The sequence below is a fragment of the Akebia trifoliata genome, chromosome 4 (assembly GCF_017979445.1).
Source record: "Akebia trifoliata isolate Shusen 1 chromosome 4, ASM1797944v1, whole genome shotgun sequence".
Classification (NCBI taxonomy): domain Eukaryota; kingdom Viridiplantae; phylum Streptophyta; class Magnoliopsida; order Ranunculales; family Lardizabalaceae; genus Akebia; species Akebia trifoliata.
In genome coordinates, this window is record NC_141378.1 from 17,585,614 (window position 1) to 17,604,459 (window position 18,846).

The 18,846-nt window shown below is 36.2% G+C and overlaps 1 protein-coding gene across 1 annotated transcript in view; it reads left to right on the forward strand.

Annotated features, from left to right (window-relative positions):
• Positions 1–18,846, forward strand: part of LOC147404237 (chromosome-partitioning protein, putative (DUF639)) — a 48,391-nt gene that overhangs the window by 7,493 nt on the left and 22,052 nt on the right. Inside the window, exons 3-9 of the mRNA XM_086440111.1 lie at positions 1,199–1,346; positions 7,453–7,557; positions 7,975–8,072; positions 8,179–8,254; positions 9,355–9,512; positions 11,599–11,764; positions 16,900–17,036. Coding sequence (XP_086296237.1) covers positions 1,199–1,346; positions 7,453–7,557; positions 7,975–8,072; positions 8,179–8,254; positions 9,355–9,512; positions 11,599–11,764; positions 16,900–17,036 — 888 coding nt within the window. The remainder of the gene's footprint in view (positions 1–1,198; positions 1,347–7,452; positions 7,558–7,974; positions 8,073–8,178; positions 8,255–9,354; positions 9,513–11,598; positions 11,765–16,899; positions 17,037–18,846) is intronic.

Sequence of the window (18,846 nt, forward strand, 5' to 3'; positions counted from 1 at the left end):
CGTTGTATAGAAAGGATGAAGTACTTTGAAAGGAATCTGGAACCATGCTTTAAAAAAGGGATAAATTAAAAAAAAAAAAGTGCTGCTATTGGCACCCCAACTTTTACTTATTACACCCGAATTTCTTAAATTATTTATCACACCCCAATTAAAGATTAAAACACACTCTTCAAACATTACAAAGGTTTGGCTCAAATATAATCTCAACATTAAAGCACTTGTTCAAATAATTTTGTTTACAATTATGATTAGGCTAATATAAAATCCTAAACCAAAAAAGTAGACATCTAGCACAAAAAAAAAAAAAAAAAAAAAAAACAAAAAAAAAAACCAAGGGCACCCCAACTTTTACTAATTCTCAACCATTCACTTATTTTGTTTATTTTTAATTGGGGCGTAATAAGTAAAATTTGGGGTGCCAATAGCAGCTCTAAGAAAAAAAGGTTATAGGGTCTGTTATTACATTAACAACCCTATCCTTTTTCTGTTATTTACCATTAAAACACCAAAATGTCCGTTAAAATAATGGCAACAATTTCCTACCGTAAAGCCATTATAACGATCCCTTTCAAACCTTTTTTGGAACTATCAAGCCATATTATTTTCATTTATATTTCAGAATATTTGACTTGACCAAAATTTATTTTTTGAGCTGAGTTTGCTTAAATTTCAATGGAATATATTTTCCTAGACCAAAACAGATGTGATACTAAAAGATAAGTTATGTAGGCAACTTTGTGAACCATGTGGAAGAAGTTTGAGAACTTCCATTCCATTCTGAAGCCCTAATTGCATGCAAGTGCTCTAAGAATACGTACAATTCTACAAAAACAAAGCCAACCAAAGCACAAATTTAACCTTCATTATGAGAAATGCCCTCATAGTACATTTAACTGAGGCATGAAGATAAGGGTATGATGTCAGTTTTTAAATTCTTTTCCCTATCTAGCTGTCTCTATTCCTCTGTCATCATCATCATTTTTCTTTCTGTTCATATGCACGCACGCATGCATGTAAGGTAATAAAATATTAAAAAAAAGGCAATAACGTTTAGAAGTGACCTTGAGAATTATTTTTAGTGAAGTATTATTGAATAAGCCTTTTGTACACATTCGAATTTGTACAAGCATTGACTTCGTTCTCTCTGCCAGTCATTCTTGGTAAATATTTTCTCTGATTTCAATTTTGTAACATGCAGGATGAATGGATTAACAGGGCATAAAATGCAAAAAATATTTGAAGCACTCGTTTCCGAATCAATACATAATGATGCCCGCAACTTGGTGGAGTATTGTTGCTTTAGGTTCTTGTCGAGGGATAGTTCTGATGTTCATCCTTGCTTGAAGGTTTGTGGAGCTCATTGAAGTGAACTTTTATTCATTGTTCTCGTCAGTAACACAATCAATTTAAATGATAAATGGGCAGTCCTTTCTATTGGAACTAATAGTTTTTTCTTGTTTTTATTATATGAAAGGGCATTTATGTCCATTCACACTTTAGATAATATATATATATATATATATCTACCAAGCTCTCATTATGAGGCTTGTCTATTACTTTTTTAAATTCTTCTTGGTATCAAAGCATTCTAGAGGACATCCCACTCTCTCTTTGAGTTATCCTCTTTGATTTCCTTTTGGACCTTGAAGTTTCTTATCATCTCCTCTCCTTTCTTCTCTTTTCCTCCTTTCTCAAAATCCATGGATCTTGAGACCTACTAACCTAGCCGTAACTTCATTAGAAAGTCTTCCCTTTGGAGGCCTTTTTTTAATCTTTGATTCATACCCTCTTTATCGCATATTGCGATAAATTTTTTCTGAGGTTCTTTCACATGTTGCGATTCGGCGCTGTGATTTTTTGTGCCTTTCAATAGGGTTCTTTCTCTTACCCTCGACTTTCTGTGACCAACAACAACCACAGTGTGCTGTGTAGGTGAGTGCAACAACACCTTAGCAATTTCCCTTTGGCGATCATGTCAATAACAATCACCTAGGAGGTGTTATTGACCCACGACAACAACAGCTTGCTGTATTGTGCTGTATTTTTGGACCTACGATAGCAGCAACTTGCTCTATTAGCATCCATGACGGCAACCAGCCTGGTTTGGGGTCATACGACAACAACTTAGCCTTGTTTGGGGTCATAGAACAGCAGCCAGCCTTATCTGGGAGACCTATGACTGCAATTTTTGGGGGCTACGTGAAGCCCTAAGACAACAACAGTCGGATTTGGTGGCTTCTGACAACAGCAGTCGGATTTGATGGCTTCTACAATAGCAAATTGCTGTGTGGATATTTGTGACAGTAATACAGGGTTCCCTGAAGCCCTACGACAATAGTTCAGTCTAATTTGAGGGCTTACAACAGCTGCAGATTGCTGTGTTGGTGTTTGCGACATCACGAAACTTATGTGAAGCTCTTCAATAACAACCCAATCAATTTTCTGACCTACGAAAACAATTAAGGAGCTATTTGTAGTGATTTCTACTTGGCCCCTTGGTTACCTTTCAACTGCAACAATTTTGTGTGTTTCTGGAACCACAGTAGTCTCCCTTCAAACCAAAGTTTCTACCTTTTTGTTTGTAGTAAGTAATGCCATTGCATCAAGAGACCAAGGACTCCAATTCCATTCTTGGAGCACACCTCTCAGCACAATGCAGTACTAATGCCCTTTTAGATCGAAATTTTCAGTCTTGGTCTCGGTCAATTAGCTTTATTTGGGGAGTAGAGGAAAATCTGAATGCTTATTGGGCACCATTAATAAACCACCCCTTACTGATCCTAAAATTGAACAATGGGAAATTGACAACTATACTATCCTTGGATGACTCTTTAACTCCATGGAGCAGCACATCTACATCATGTTCATGTATTTTGAGACTGTTTCTTTGTTGTGGTTAGTCCTCACTTAGACATATGCGTATGCTCGAAATGACTTGAGGATTTACAAGCTTTATTAAGACATCGCTTAGGCTACCTAGGGGACTCAAAGTGTAGCTGACTATTTTGGATTCCTACAGTCTCGTTGGGAGGAGCTCTCACACTATGAGTCTATGGTTGAGCTGTTTGCAGAGGCAGTTAAATTTGTGGTTACGTGAATTGCTAAACACCGGACATACCAGTTTCTTATGGGTTTATGTCCTGAATTCGAGGCGCTTCGGACTTAGATCCTTAACACTATACCGTTACCCTCTTTATTTGAGACATTTGCAACCATTGATAGTGATGAGCATCGTCACCGTGTAGTTTCTTCTTAGACTCAAGCCCTCTGGTATTATCTCTGTTCTAGCTACAGATCAAATGGCTCTAGTAGTCAATTCGGATTTTCTGACTTTCGTACTTAAGGATCTGGGAGTCGAGGTCATGGAGGCCGTGGTAAAGGCAGTGGTGTTACTTACAGCCATTGTGGGAAGATTGGTCATGAGAAAGCCTGCTACTTTTAACTCTATCCCCATCTGGTGTGATCTTTTTCTACCCCTTCTTTGGGACAGTCTGCTCCTAGTGCTGTTACTGTGGAGTCATCATTAGTCCCTCCTACTGATACTCATACTTCTCGTGACACTATTGATTTGCAACAACTCCAAACTCAGATTGCTGCTATTGTATGAGATCAGATTCATACTCATATTCACTCATTTTCGATTGTGGTCTTAAGGTCTGTCTTCTGCACTTCATGCTACTTAGTTTGATTCTATTCCTCTGACTTGGGTAATTGATTCTGATGCTTCTGATCACATGACCTGTGAGTTTAACCATTTTATTTCTTCTATTTTTCTTGCTACTCATAAGGAGGTTCGCCTTGCTGATGGGTCTTTTACTCTTATCCACAGTAAGGGTACCATCCCCTTATCCTCTGATGTTTCTCTTGACTCTACGTTTTATGTTCTTATCTCTTAACATTTTGTTTGTGAGTATTACAAAATCTCTAAATTGCTCCGTAATCTTTTTCCCTACTCACTGTATTTTTCAAGACCCGACTTCGAGGAGGATTTTTGGCAAGGGGTATGAGAGAGATGGGCTATACTTGTTTGGATCTCAATTTACTGTGATTCCGGCGTTTGTGCTTCCACTCTCCGGGAGTCATATTTTTTCTTCTCAGACTTTAGTTTATGGAATGCTTACTTAGGACATGTTAATTTTCAACACTTATCTTCTTTATTTCTTGCTTTAAAAATTTCTTGTAGTGGATATGAGTTTTAGTGCTCTGTGTGTGAGCTTTCTAAACACACGTATTTCTTATATTTCTCGCATGCATCGATATAATACAATGTTTGATTTGATTCATTCTGATGTGTGGGGACCTTCTCCTGTTATTGCTTTTAATGGTTATAGATATTATGTTATATTTATTGATGACCATTCTCGTTGTACTTGGGTTTAGTTGATGCGTTCTCGTTCTGAGGTGTTCCTTATTTTTATTAATTTTTTTAAATGATTCAAACCCAATACAACAACACTGTTAAATGTCTTTGGTTTGGTTATGGAGGGGAATATATTTCTGATGAGATTCAATCTCATCTTCATGATCATGGTATAGTTTACCAGTTGACTTGCCCCTACACTCCTGAACAGAACGGGGTGGCGGAACACAAGAATTACCATCTTATGAATATTGTCCGCTATCTTCTTCGAGGGATGCATGTTCTCAAGTTATATTGGAATATGACAGTCCTCACTGAGGCTTTTCTTCTTAACTATGTTTTGAGTCGCACCTTAAGGGGATAGGTGCCTCTTCATGTTATTCAACTTGATAGCACTCTCTTCCCCATTACACCTAGCGTCTTTGGATGTACTTGTTTCATTTAGTATAGGACACCGTATCACACGAAATTAGATGACAAAGCCAGTCGATGTCTTCTTGGGTTACTCGTTTATGTCAAAGGGGTATTCTTGTTATGGCCCCCTTTCTCATCGTGTAATTCATTTTTTGGATATCACTTTTTTTGAAAATATTCCCTATTTTCGTGCTACATTTTCTTTGCAAGATTCATCTCCTATAGTGCTATCTTCTCCGTTTTTCTCTCAATCTTCATCTCTTTTGCATGACTCTTTTCCTTTACAAGATACACCTTCATCTTCCTTGCATGACTTTTTTCCTTTGCAGGATATATCTTCATCGTTGCCGCCTTTTAAGGTCTACTCTCGTCGTCCCTCTCCAACCATGTCAACTTCCACTTTGGACTCAGGTATACCCTCTTCTACTCTTACTCCTATTCCTTTTATTTATGACTCTCACTTGCCTATTGCACTTCGTAAAGGTAAACGGGGGTGTGTTACTGATCATCCTATTGCCCAGTTTATTTTCTATCAGGGACTCTATTCTTCTTATCAAACCTACCTTGCTGTCACTGATTTTATTCAAGTTCCTCGATCTGTATCAGAGGCTTTGCGAGATTCTAAATGGATTGGAGTTGTGACTGCTGAGATGGATGTTTTGTAGAAGAATCACACTTGGGAGCTTGTTCCCCTTCCCTCTGGAGAGTGGACTGTTGGTTGTAAATGGGTTTTCACTGGCAAGTATCTTGCGGATGGCACTGTTGATTGATACAAGGTCCGTTTAGCTACTAAAGGATTTACACAAACTCCAGGCAAGGATTTTGGTGCTACATTTGCCCCAATAGCTCAATTTTTTACTGGTCACCTCTTTATCTCTTTAACTGCTTGTTATTCCTAGTCTCTTCACTAGCTTGATGTGAAGAATGCTTTTCTGAATGTTGATCTGATTGAGGTTGTCTATATGGACCCCCCTCTTAGGTTTCATTTTTAGGGGGAGTATTCTGGAAAAATATGTCGTCTGTTCAAATCTCTGTGTGGCCTGAAGTAATTTCTTTGAGTTTGGTTTTAACATTTTTCTGAGGTCATTTTATCTATGGAGTTTTCCAGATGCCACTCAGATCATACTTACTTTGTTCGTCGAGAAGTGGATGGCCATTGCACCATTGTTCTGGTTTATGTGAATGATATTACAGTGACAGGAGATGATGCATAGTGGATTGATAGGGTTAAGATATTATTGGATTGTGTTTTTGAGATTAAGGACTTGAGTCCTTTCAAATACTTCTTGGGGATAGAAGTGACCCGCTTTTGCCATGGTATTTCGTTATCTCAGTGTAAATACACATTGGATCTTCTTCAGGACATTGGTAGGCTTGGTTATCGTCTTGTTTCCTCTCCTATGGATCAAAATCATTACCTCCATGTCGAAGCTGGTGATTTATTATCTGATCCTTCTTATTAGAGATTGGTAGGCTACCTGATATATTTGACTAACCTGAGACCAAACTTGACCTTCGCGGTTAGTGTGGTCAGTCAGTTCATGCATGCCCCCGCGTACCTCTCATCTTGATGCTGTTTATCGTATTCTTTGGTACTTGAAGTCTCGTCCTGATCTTGGGCTTTTCTATTCTTACACTGTTCAACCATATTTATCTTGCTTCACTGATACTGATTATGTTGGTTATCTTACAAATAGGAGATCTACCTCTGGTTTCTGTACATTTCATGGTAGTAACTTAATCTCATGGAAAAGTAAGAAACAGAATGTGGTTTCTCGCTCCTCAGTTGAAGCTGAGTAACGTGGTATGGCCCTTGGTACTTGTAAGTTATTTAGCTTAGATCTTTGTTGATGGAGCTTGGTTTTCCGGTCTCTTGTTCTTCCATTTTGTTTTGTAATAACAAGTCTGCCATCATGCTTACTTTTGACTTAGTTCTTCATGAAAGAACCAAGTATATAGAGGTTGATGTTTACTTTCCCAGGGAGAAAGTTCAATTTGGTGTTCTTCAGACAGTCTTTGTATCCTCTTCAGAACAACTTGCTGATATGCTTACAAAGTCTGTTGGTCCTTCTGTTACTAATTCTCATCTTGTCAAGCTGGGCTTAATTGATTTATTTTCCCCAACTTGAGGGGGAGTATTGGAAATAATAATTTTTTCTTGTTTTTATTTTATGTAAGGGCATTTATGTCTATTCACACTTTAGATAATATGTATGTATATATATCTGCCAAGCTTTCATTATGAGGTTTATCTATTACTTTTCTAAATTCTTCTCTTTCAAGAACTTTTATTTTGGTTTTCATTTTCTAGAAACTGATAAAATTTGTCATGTGTATCCGACGATGTGGCTACAATTTTTTTCCTGCATTTATTATACAATATAAGCTAGAGTTCATTACTCTTCTGATGCCATGTGATCCCAAAAGATTTTAGAAGGCTTTGTAGATAAAATAGCCGAGGTCGCAAATGACTCTAGAAAATGTTGAAGTTCCAAACAAGCCCAACTAGGATGACGTGTCAAAGTCAGCTATTAAAATTTTTCTTGAAAACTTGTAACTTCCAAGACAAATATACTCCCATTGATTGGAAAAAAAAGACATACTCCCAACATTGTGTTATCAATTTCTTCTTTTGCCTATGGACCTATGTTTATTTGATAAAGTTGGTTTGTTTACAGGAGCCTGCCTTTCAGAGGCTGATATTCATTACTATGCTTGCATGGGAGCATCCTTACAAAGAAGTCATTGATTCATCTGCTAATGTTTCAGAGAATTCTTTACAGGTTTGTCTTTCCATATACTATATATTTGTATGCCTATCACTGCTTATTGCTAAGTGTTCATTTTTGTTAATCAGCACTAGTACACTTTTGGAGTAATTTATGACTCATCTAAATTCTGTCAGAATCTGGTAGACAATTTTTTTTTGATAAGTAATTTGGTAGAATTTTTTTGGTCATTGTAATATTGAAAGCCTGATCTGTACACTTTGCTTTGTTAGTACTAGTTTAGAATCACTTGTGAAAGTAGATTGCTGCTAATACAAATACTAGAATTCTAAAACATCCAAGCAACAAATGATAGCTGTGGTGGTTCATGCTTTTAGTATGCTGGAAGTATGATGTATTTGCTTTGTTGTTCATTTACCCAAACCTGGTAATCAGCCAGATAATCCATGGGACCTCTCCATGTACTAGTAGACTTCATGGTGGTTCCGTGGTGGCTGTTCGTCATCATTCTTCAAGAAGCTGCTTCATGAACCTGATAATTCAGTACGCAAATTTCAGTTCACTATAAGGTTAGCGGTAAGTTCGTTAATCATTTGCTCCTTCCTTTCAATATGGCTCATGAAATTCAGTCCCATTTCATTTCTGGAATTGATTCTCAAGCGAATAAGCTGGCAGATCAGATCATCCATTTCTTTCGGCAATACCATTTTGGGCTGGTGGAGATCAACTCTACGACGCTCGACATTCAAAGGTGAAAGGCTATACAAATAAATTCGATTTCCTGCGGTCTTAAACCGTCCCCTTCCTGTAATATTGGTTAGAGACTGAGGATCGATGTAATTGAGCTTGATGAACCGCCTGAACTAAACCTGCCCGAACGACCCTAGCGTACGGAAAAGAAAGAAGGTTTAGTTTACCACTTCCACTAGACTGGAGCTTCCGGCTTTAATGAAATTCAAGAAGCAGTAATGTTTGTTGCCAGAGTTTTGTGTAGCTTTTGGACTAGTAGCAGCTTTCGGTGCAAGATACGGCTTTGAATCTCCCTACCATGAACGTCAACATGGAACTTCTATACGACGGCGTAAGTCACGGCTTTTGTGTCTGTCGTCTTAGGCATTGGCGCTTTTGGACTTGTTCCATATTTTTGGGTGTCTCCCCAATTTTTTCTTCTCTTTTGGAGGATTAGTAGGTCTTTAGATTTTCTTTTTCTAATTCTAGAAGGATTCTTTGGAGTTTAATCCCTATTGCCGTATGCTGGAGCACTTGGAAGGAGAGGACTTTTCGAGTTTTCGAGGGTCAGGAGCATTCACTTCAAGATAGCATTCTTGGTTATATTTTCTTTTGGTGCAAAGTTTATATGGTGTTTAAGGAGATTTCTTTGAAGATCTCATATTTAGATGGGATTGGATTCTACAACATTTGAGGGTAAAAGGGATTGTTGTATCCTCTTTTTTGTTTGTTTGTTTGTGTTTTTTGGTTGTTTTTCAATTTCTGTCTTTTCTTTCATTTCCTTTTTCTCCATCTTTAAAAAAAATTTATACCTATAAAAAAAATCAATGATGTGAACAATTTGAATGTTCACCTGGATCGTTTCAAAATTACTAATGGCTCTATGGATCTAGGAAATAATCTCTACAATATTGAGTCTTTTTGTTTTCTTGGTATTATTCCTGTGCATCAATGATTATGATAGTTGTCTCATATATCTATCGAATGAATAGAAATTTTGATCTTAGCTAATTTGTGTACTTAAATGTGTGTTTTAAAGGCTTTTGCTTTATTTTTCCAAGGGTTAAAAAAATATTTTTGGAGGTTTTTTCTGAAATAGATTCTTCCTCATTGACATTAAAGAGGAAGCTTGTAGGAGAAGAAGCTTTTGTTCGTATTGCTCCGGCTGTTGCTGGTGTAGCTGATAGGTCAACAGCACATTATCTTTTCAAGGCTCTTGTTGGAGATGAACAAGGGATTTCTCTAAGCTTGTGGACAACATACATTGAGGAACTTCTCAAGTAAGTTTGCTTATTTTTCCCTTTTTGGCTTTTGTTGTAACACATTGTAATTGGAGGTATTTTTTTTTTCCTGATTCCTCTTAATTGTAATAACATCATTCATTTTAGAAGGTATTGAGGTGTTAACAGGGGCGGAGCCACGATTTTCTTGTAGAGGGGGCAAACTATAGTTAACTTGTAAGATTGAAGAGCTTGAAAAGAATTGTTACTGGGGAGATAATTCAAGGGTTTTTGGTTAGAAGTTGAAGAAAATTGGCATTTAGGTCATTTCTCAATAGTCTATGAAAGAACACCTAATTCTAGGGGGCAATGTCATTAGTTTGAACACATAAGGTATCTCAAATATTCACTAAAACATCTATGTGCCCCCTTTGATCTTGCTCTTCTCTAATAAATTAATGCAAAATAATCTCATTACTCTCGTTTTCGATCAGAAATCAAAATCCCTTTGATTTCTCTTCCCAAAATCGATCATCTTCAACCTATTGGGTAAATTTTTTACCCTGGTCTTCGACCTTGAGGTTAATATACTTTAATCTTCAAACCAAAAGAAGAAGAAAATAAGATTTTTAGAGTAGAAGATGATATCATTTTTTAAGAGAAAATTTATGGTTTTTCAATAAAGGATTAAGGTGACTAGGCGAGGTAGTGGTGCTTGAAGATGTAGTTTAAAAAATAGTAGCTGGTTTTAGGAATAGTTTGAAGATAACTGGTTTTAGGAAGAAAAAAAAAATGGTTTTAGGTTGCAAATGAGAGGGTATTTAGGTTATTTCTGTAAGTCTGGCAAAGAAGAACAAGGTCAAAGGGGGCATGTCATCAGATTTTAAAACATAGGGGTATCTCAAATGTTTGCCAAAATGTAGAGGGGTGCCTAAATCACCCAAAAATAGGGGCAAGAAGGTCAAAGGGGCATGTCATCAATTTAAAAAAATTGGGGTATCTCAAATATTCGTCAAAATGTAAAGGGGGTCACCAAAAATTAAGGAGGAGAGGGGAGGGCAAGAAGGTCAAAGCATGTCATCAGTTTTATACATAGGGGTATCTCAAATACTCATCAAGACTTACAGGGGTCCCTAAATCACCCAAAAAAATTTAGAGGGCCAAAGAATTGAGAGAAAGGTGGCAAACAGTTTTTTGGGGGAAGGAGATGGGGCAACAGGGTCAAAGAGGCCTGCCATCAGTTTGTAAACAAGGAGGCATCTCAAATATAACCAAATGTGCAGGGGTGTTTAAATGAGCTGAAAAGTTGAGAGCCCCTCCCCCCCCAGCTCTGCCCTTGGGTGTTAATCAGCCGCACACCGTTTATCTGTAAAAGAGTTTTAAGGTCTAAGAAATTTCTCTCTGATCCAATGTTTCGAATGTAAATGTAATCCAATTTAGATTTCATAATTATGATAATCTTGAGACAAGACCAATTTTTGGGGCAAAGCTTGACCTTTAGCTCCATACATGTTTTAATTTTTGTTTTTTTATAACTAGTTGTTGCTTTTGAGATTTTTCTCATTAGCTTCTCTACGCATAGAGGCTTTTTGTATGGATGGATTTCCCCATGCTTTATGGTAAATACATACTAAGAAATACAAATAAAAGCTTGCAGAGTTACTGTTCTTCTATAGAGAATTATGGTGCAAGAACAATTTGCAAGTGATATAATCTGAGACTCCTGTCAGACTGTTGTTTTTGTATAAGGATGTGAGTGGAGTAGAATGGAAATAGTTTGATTTAGGTGATTGAATGAGGATGTCTTTGGACGATGCTATACTTTCTACGGTCCAAAATTCTGGGCTAGTCATCGTTTGGATTGTAAAGCAATATGATGTTTGAAAGTTTAATCATATGTGGGCCCTGACTTTCTATTGTTTGTGAATGCTGGCATCTTTACTTGCAAGATAGATTTCCACTATGATATATGTAAATTAAAATCAAAGTGAAATATGTAAATTAAAACTATATTTTTTCTTTCTTTCTCATATAGCATGTTTCTGATATTTGTTGTACAATTTCTTTTTTCTATTCTTGGATTTTTTGTATATGTTTCCCACTATTTCCTTAATTTGCACTGATCCACTTGTTTTCTTTTGTATAGGGTGCACAAAGGACGGAAATCATACCAGATTCGAGAAAGCCCCCAGCTTTCTACTGAGCGAATCTTATGCGTAGGATCTAGTAGGAAGCGACCTGTTCTGAAATGGGAGAATAACATGGCATGGCCTGGAAATCTTACTTTGACAGATAATGCGCTCTATTTTGAGGTATGCATTTTTTTGTGCAATTTAAATAAGGTAACTTTTATTGACACATCAAGAAACTTTAAGGGCGGGGCCAAAGTGGAAAAAAAAAAAAACCTTTAAAATTTTGTTTTTGACATGGTGTAGGTGCCCCTAAAAATATGAGATCCCTTAGAGTTTGTCGGCGTGTCAATAAAATTCCCCTTTAAATAATTTCATTCAAGTTTTCTTTGTCAAAGGGAATCTAGGAGAGGACGACCAAATTTTTTTACTGATGATGGACTATGTTTTTAGGTATGCATTCATGCGATTTGAATAATTTCCTGCAACATTAGTCTGATCAAAAGACATGTTGTAGAGGACGGAGAACCACATTCATGTGGATTCGGCTATATACTTGAATAACACTCATCTCCTAATATGGGTTGTAATGTATTATGTAGTGGTTGTAATGACACTCTAAACCTTTAACTTGAATGACGGGGTTTTCTTTGTAGGTGGCATCCAAAGTGGCAGAGTTATGGAGTCCATGTGACTCACTATGGCTTGGTATGAGACACTATAGGCTTTAGGCATAATGTGAAGGCAACTATCCATGTTGCTGACCTAGAGAGTTGTCTATTAGATGGATTAGCACTTTGCAGCTCACGCAACAACCTCATCTTGCTTCCCTTTTCCAGGAACAAGGAGTCAATATCATCCTTTCTATAAACTGTAGCAATTTCTTCTAACATCGATTTCTCGATATCCTATACTTCCAAATCCCCCCCACTCTTCTTTCAAGAACTTCTTTCTTCTGAAGACACAAACCACTCTTCCCTAAAAAACAAAAGAACTCCAACACTCCTCAACCTCATCCTTATAGTCTAGAACCTAGAGCTTGCAATAACATTTATGAATTGAAAAGAGGGTTGGCCATTATTGTTACCACCACAATCTAGAACCAAGGGAACATGATTCAAGGTCAGTTTAGGGATTGTTAATCTTCATCTCCAGGAAAGATGTCTACCCAACTACCATAAAAAGACTATTCAATCTATAGAGGGGGGATTTTCTTATTTGCGAGTAAGAAACCCTCTTTAAATCGAAACGTGCATATGGTTTTTGTTAAAAATTCCACAGTTTGTCATGCTTCTATTTAGATATAAAGTCTATCTTGAGGCATTGTATCGGTCAAGAGAAAAAAATTTAAGGTTGTTTGATGCAGGATGGTGGGGGAAGAAAAGTTAAAAAATGGTGGTTAGGGGATCTGATTTGGCATTTGGAATTGCGTTAAGGATTTAGGTGACAATAGGAAAAGGGTTTCCAAAATCCCAATTGGCTATTGAGATGTATAATGCAAAGTTTTGTAAATTACGATATTTTGGTTGGGGTTGGATAAGGGTAAAAGGAAAGGTAAAAAGATTAAGGGTTGAGGTTTATAGGTTTCAAGAATTAAGAACCAATAATTCAAGAAAGTTAAGAGAAGATAATAAAAATAAAAATACAGATTAGAAGAAAAAAAAAAAGAATGGATAGAAAGAATCTTTGAATCACACCAAGAGTTTCTTGGAATCATACCAAAAATGGTGGAGAACTCACTTCACTTTACGAAAGGAATATCCTTTATTTATCAAATTCTTCGTTAAAAAAAAGTCTTAATGCAATCTATATATAAAGAAAATAAATCTAAGAATTCTGATAAACTAAACTACCACATAAATAACTTAATTTTCGTAACTTTCTCTCTCCTAAATTTTCAACTCTTATAAACTTAAATAAAAGAAAAATTAAATTTACCTAGTTACTTCTAAATATTATACTAAGACTATGAACCAATAAAACATGAAAATAAGCCTAAAAACATAAAAATAAAGTCCTAAAATAGATAACTAAATAAAAATAAAATCTACTCTTTAATCTTTGATGTTCCCATCCATTCTCTTTGGTTGGGAATATTTCGCCACTAGAAAAATAAAATTATGGTAATTCCCTAACAAATGAAGTCTCTATATTCCATGTGCAATATGATCATGACTTGTTTCTCAATGAATGCACCTTCCACGCTCCAATAGATATCGTCAAACCAAATAAATAACAATTGGACTCTTATTTTCTAGCAAGAACTAAAGCTGACACTTTGAAAAGCTCCATGCATAATGTAATTTATTGGTTTATCCAAAATATTATTTACCTTTTTTTCCCATGGGATGAAACCTGTGTAAGCGGGTACAGGATGTAGCGACTCAACAATTTCCTTTTCCAGTTGTTCAGATTTTCCAAGCATAGATTTTTCTTCAAGATCCAATAGTGATGCTTCACACTCGTCGATCTCACTCTCACTTTAATCAAGTTCATTGATTTCTTCATTACTCGCCTTGAGTTTAGGTTCATGGACTTTGATCACATTTGCTTCATTCTCCCAATTTGAACACTCTAATTGATAATGTCCACGACAATTGCATTTGCTGCATAAATTTTGTTGTCTGAGCTCTTCATAACATTGTTCATGTCGTTGTTTGTGCTCTTTGCTTTCTTATATAATATGGTTGCAGACATAGCAAAAATATGCTCGAGAGTAGCGTGTTTGACATAAATTTGAAAACATCTCTATTGAGTCCATTTTCTCCCAATGCGATCTGCTAATTTTTTGTTGCCTGAACCTAGTCTTTGATACCAATTTGATGCAGGATGGTGGGGGAAGAAAAAAATGGGTGGTTAGGAGATCTAATTTGGGATTTGGAATTGGGTTAATGATTTAGGCGACAATAGGAAAAAGGTTTCCAAAATCCCAATTGACTATTGAGATGTAAAATGCAAAGTTCTGTAAATTACGATATTTCGGTTGGGGTTGGATAAAAGTTAAAAGAAAGGGGAAAGGATTCAGAGTTGAGGTTTGTAGGTTTCAAGAATTAAGAACCGAGAACTGGGAATCTAGAATTCAAGAAAGTTAAGAGAATATAATAAAAAGAAAAATAAAGATTAGAAAAAAAAAAAAGGGGATATAAAGATAGAATCTTGGAATTACACAAAGGGTTTCTTAGAATCACACCAAGAATGGTGGAGAACTTACTTCACTTTATGAAAAAAACTCATTCTTTATTCATCAAATTCTTCTTTAAAAAAATTCCTTATACAATTTATATATAAAGAAAATAAATCTAAGAATCCTAATAAACTAAAATACTGAATAAATAACCTAACTTTCTCTCTCTTAAATTTTCAACCCTTATAGACTTAAATAAAAGACAAAATAAATTTATCAGACTACCCCTAAATATTATATGTTAAGACTATGGGCCAATAAAACATGAAAATGAGCCCAAAAAACACAAAATAAAGTCCTAAAATAGAAAACTAAATAAAAATAAAATCTACTCTGCAATCTTCGATGTCCTCATCATTGTCTCGACTGAAAATTTAAGACATCCAAAGACAAGAATCAATATTTCGTTCCAGTCTCGGCTAGAACCGAGATGTTTTGGTCAAGTCATTCTTTGAGAGTATAGAACTTTAAGCGATTCTTGTGGTCACCTTATTTCCTCTCGTCTTTCCATGGGAAAATATATTCACATTAAAATCCATTCTCATACACCATGGATGTTCCCAATAACCATCTAGATCATCTAATTCCTACCAAAATTAGTTTATGTACTTTCTATTGTAAGCCCATAAACACTAGTAAAAACCCAAGCATGATGCTCCTCCACATCGTTACACTAGATATAATTTGAGAGTGCACCTCCAATTTCCTCTACTTGGATGGCATTCTTATCGCATATGATAACAATCCCCTCAATATATCCTAAAGTTGGAGCTCATAAAACTTATATACTCCAAAAATCTACAACAAAATTGTTCATTTTCTCCAATTGTGTCTCATAAAGGACTACCAAATTAGTCATTGAATATACGAGGTTCACCTTTTATGGACTGTGTCCTTGGCGGCAATCAATTGTCTTTACTACCGCAAGCAAATAATCACAAAAGGATTCACCTGTCTCTGTCTTCCTCCAAGAAAACTTCTTTACCTAGGCCTATATGCTAACCGATTGTTGCAACTTTTTTATAAGGTACAAATAAATTACTCTCCTAGAAAATACTTCCACCTGCCCTACTAGTCTTGGAAATCATATCATGACCACTCCTCAAAAGATCCATCCAATCTACTTTCCTACAAATCCTACCGGTCACCAAGCACACTATCATTGGCTTCCTCAAGTTAAATCCCAGTGATATAATTATTTTTTCCTTATAGTCCTCTACCAACCTTTTTGACAATCGATCTCTTAGACCCTCCCCCAAGCTCCCACAATTCCATAAAAGGGTTTTCATGGTAAGCTACAGGGTTACCCCATTCTATTTTTTGGCATTCGTCTTTTTGAAAAGATCTTTTATCGATAAAAAAGCAATTAGTGATCGTTATTACTAGTTAAAAAAATTATAACCTTTTTTTTTTGGCTTTGCATTTCTGCGTAGATTAAGGTATATTAATAAAGATCCGCTGTAAGCAATGGTCGCTTTTTTAGGTTTTTCTACTTTTTTGCACTATACCTAGTGTGTGCTGGATTTATTTTAAAGTTTTTTCATCAATCGCCTTTCTTCCAGAGCTTGGATGTTATGGTGGCCTCTCCCTGCAATTTGTTTGATTTTCGGAAAGAACTCATCATAAGGGTGTTAGATGGTACATAGAACATGTTTAGGCCATTGTTTTAAGGATCAAAGCTGCCATGTTTTGATGGTCTTCGATCTTTGAGGATTAGTCTTTTTAAATAATTTTACATTTAGGTGGGATACATTGGGGGGAGGGGGGCTGACAATCTTTTAACCTTTGTACATTCTTTTTGCTTGTTATGGCTTGTGCTGTTCTCTAGAACCCCTATTATCGGGATTGATAGGTAAATTTTTTTGTTAGATTATTTGTAAGTGTTCTTTTAAAGTTTTGTTACTGAAAAAAATTGTTATCTATGCTTATGCTTTGATATTTTAGTGGAAGATATTATGTGAAATATTTCATAGCTGAGACCATTTGCAGGAAGATGTTTTGACTAGTAGCAATACTTTCAAAACTTGAATTTTGTTTCTTATCATGAAAGCTGCAGTTTTAGTGCTTTCTTTCACTCACTTTAGTTGAAATGGTCTGGTTCCTAATTGCCTTTTCACTTGTACATGTATTGCAGGCGATTGACTTCAGGGGTCAGAAAGAACCTATAAGATTAGGTCTTACAAGACATGGTTCAAGGGTGGAGAAAGCTAGAGTTGGTCCTTTCGGATCTTCACTTTTTGATTCTGCTGTTTCTGTTTCATCTGGTTCCAAGTGAGTAAGCTTCTGTACACCTTTTCTTTTAGGAATTGTAATATTTCCCCTCAATTCTAAAACATTCATTTAACTGAAATAATTCCCACTTGTTTGGCAGCTAATATATATATTATTTCCAACTCTAGCTATTAAATTAGACACCATGCTGCAACCAGTCTTAATCTGTCATTCTTAAATCATTCAATGTTCTAGTACAGTATTCGTTACCTCATTTGTCCCTTTCTAGCAAAGCAGAAACAGAATATCTTTCTATGAGTAATATTTATTGCCATTTGTTAGGGAACTCAAAAAATTAATCTATCACAAAGCAAAAAAAAAAAAAAAAAACAAAAGGAAAATTTTAAAATGCCCCATATTTATTTCCTATTATCTCTTTGATCAATTGGATAACAATCTCATAAGTAATGCAATGCTTTCCAAGTAAACAGTAGTAACATGTGGTGCCCTTAAACTAAATGATCCGTTAATGACACCCTTGATTGGTCATGGCGACATCCACCAAATCAGCTTTTTATAAATGCCGGAAGATGTAATAGGCCCCAACCTAGTGTAAAGGCTCCATTTGTCTGCAAGAGCACAGAAAGCACATTGCACTCCCAGATCATCTAGTGAAGTGTCTGAAAGAAGCAAATGGTCAACTACTGAATTCGAAGATAAAGCTGAATTAGGAGTCATATTTCAAGTTTCTTTTTGACAAGTAGAGTTTTCATAATATCTTTAGGAAGATATTCAATTTTGATTTCTGTGTCTATTTTGGTCAACCGCGAAATGAATAGTGATTTCTCTAGAATACCTCATGTTATAGGATTATTCTGGGTCAGTTTGAACACGAGCCCAGACAAATAAATCCCCTATAGGGTTATTTTGGGTAGTAGTGGTATTCTTGCAATTAGACCATGTAGGAGATGTATTTTCTCAAGTCATTTTGGTATATAAAATAATAGATGTAGAGAGTAAGATTACTGTCAACTCATTTTCTTCCCCAAATCTCTTTTCTCTTCTTCTTCATTGTTCTTCAAACCCTGCTTGATCAACAACAACCAACTTGGTATCAAAGCATCTACAAATCATGGGAAGTACGAAATTCATCTAGCGAAGTAAAAGGAAGTAGATAGGAGATTTCTTTATGTTGTGTTTTATTAAGTTAGCAACCGTACGTGCTTAGCAAAAAAAAAAAAATTGTCAACCAGGGGCGGAGCCAGGGGGGCAGTTGCCCACCCTCAAATCTTTTAGTCTTTCAGACACCCTTAGTGTTTGGTTATAATTTGAGATTCAACATACTTCAAACTGATGATTTGCACCTCTGACTGTGTTACCCACCTCACAATTCAATTTTTTGCCCCCCTCTAATTGATTTAGACAACACCCTTGGGTTGGGTTAATATTAATTTGAAATGCCCCTCCTTTCATCAAACTGATGACATGCCCCCTTTGACCTTGCTGTCCCGGGATGGCAACGGCCCCGCGACCCACTCTCCTCTTTAATGTCTCAATACAACCAAGGCCCACCCATTTTTAATGTTAATAAGTCAAAAGAACATTGGTGGAGTTGTGGAGATTTGAACACAAGATGTAGACACTTTTTTGTGTATCTTACCACTCACCTAGTTGACGTTTTCTGATAATAGCACTAATATAAATACATATATAATGTACATAATTGGGGTGGGTTGGCGGGGTATATAAAAACCGTCCCCGCCCCGAGTCCAAATCGATTTTTAATTTTCAATACCGAAACCGTTGAAAATAGTGAAAAACCGAACCTATAGGGGCGGGGAAAAATTGTCATCCCTAGCTGCCCCCCACT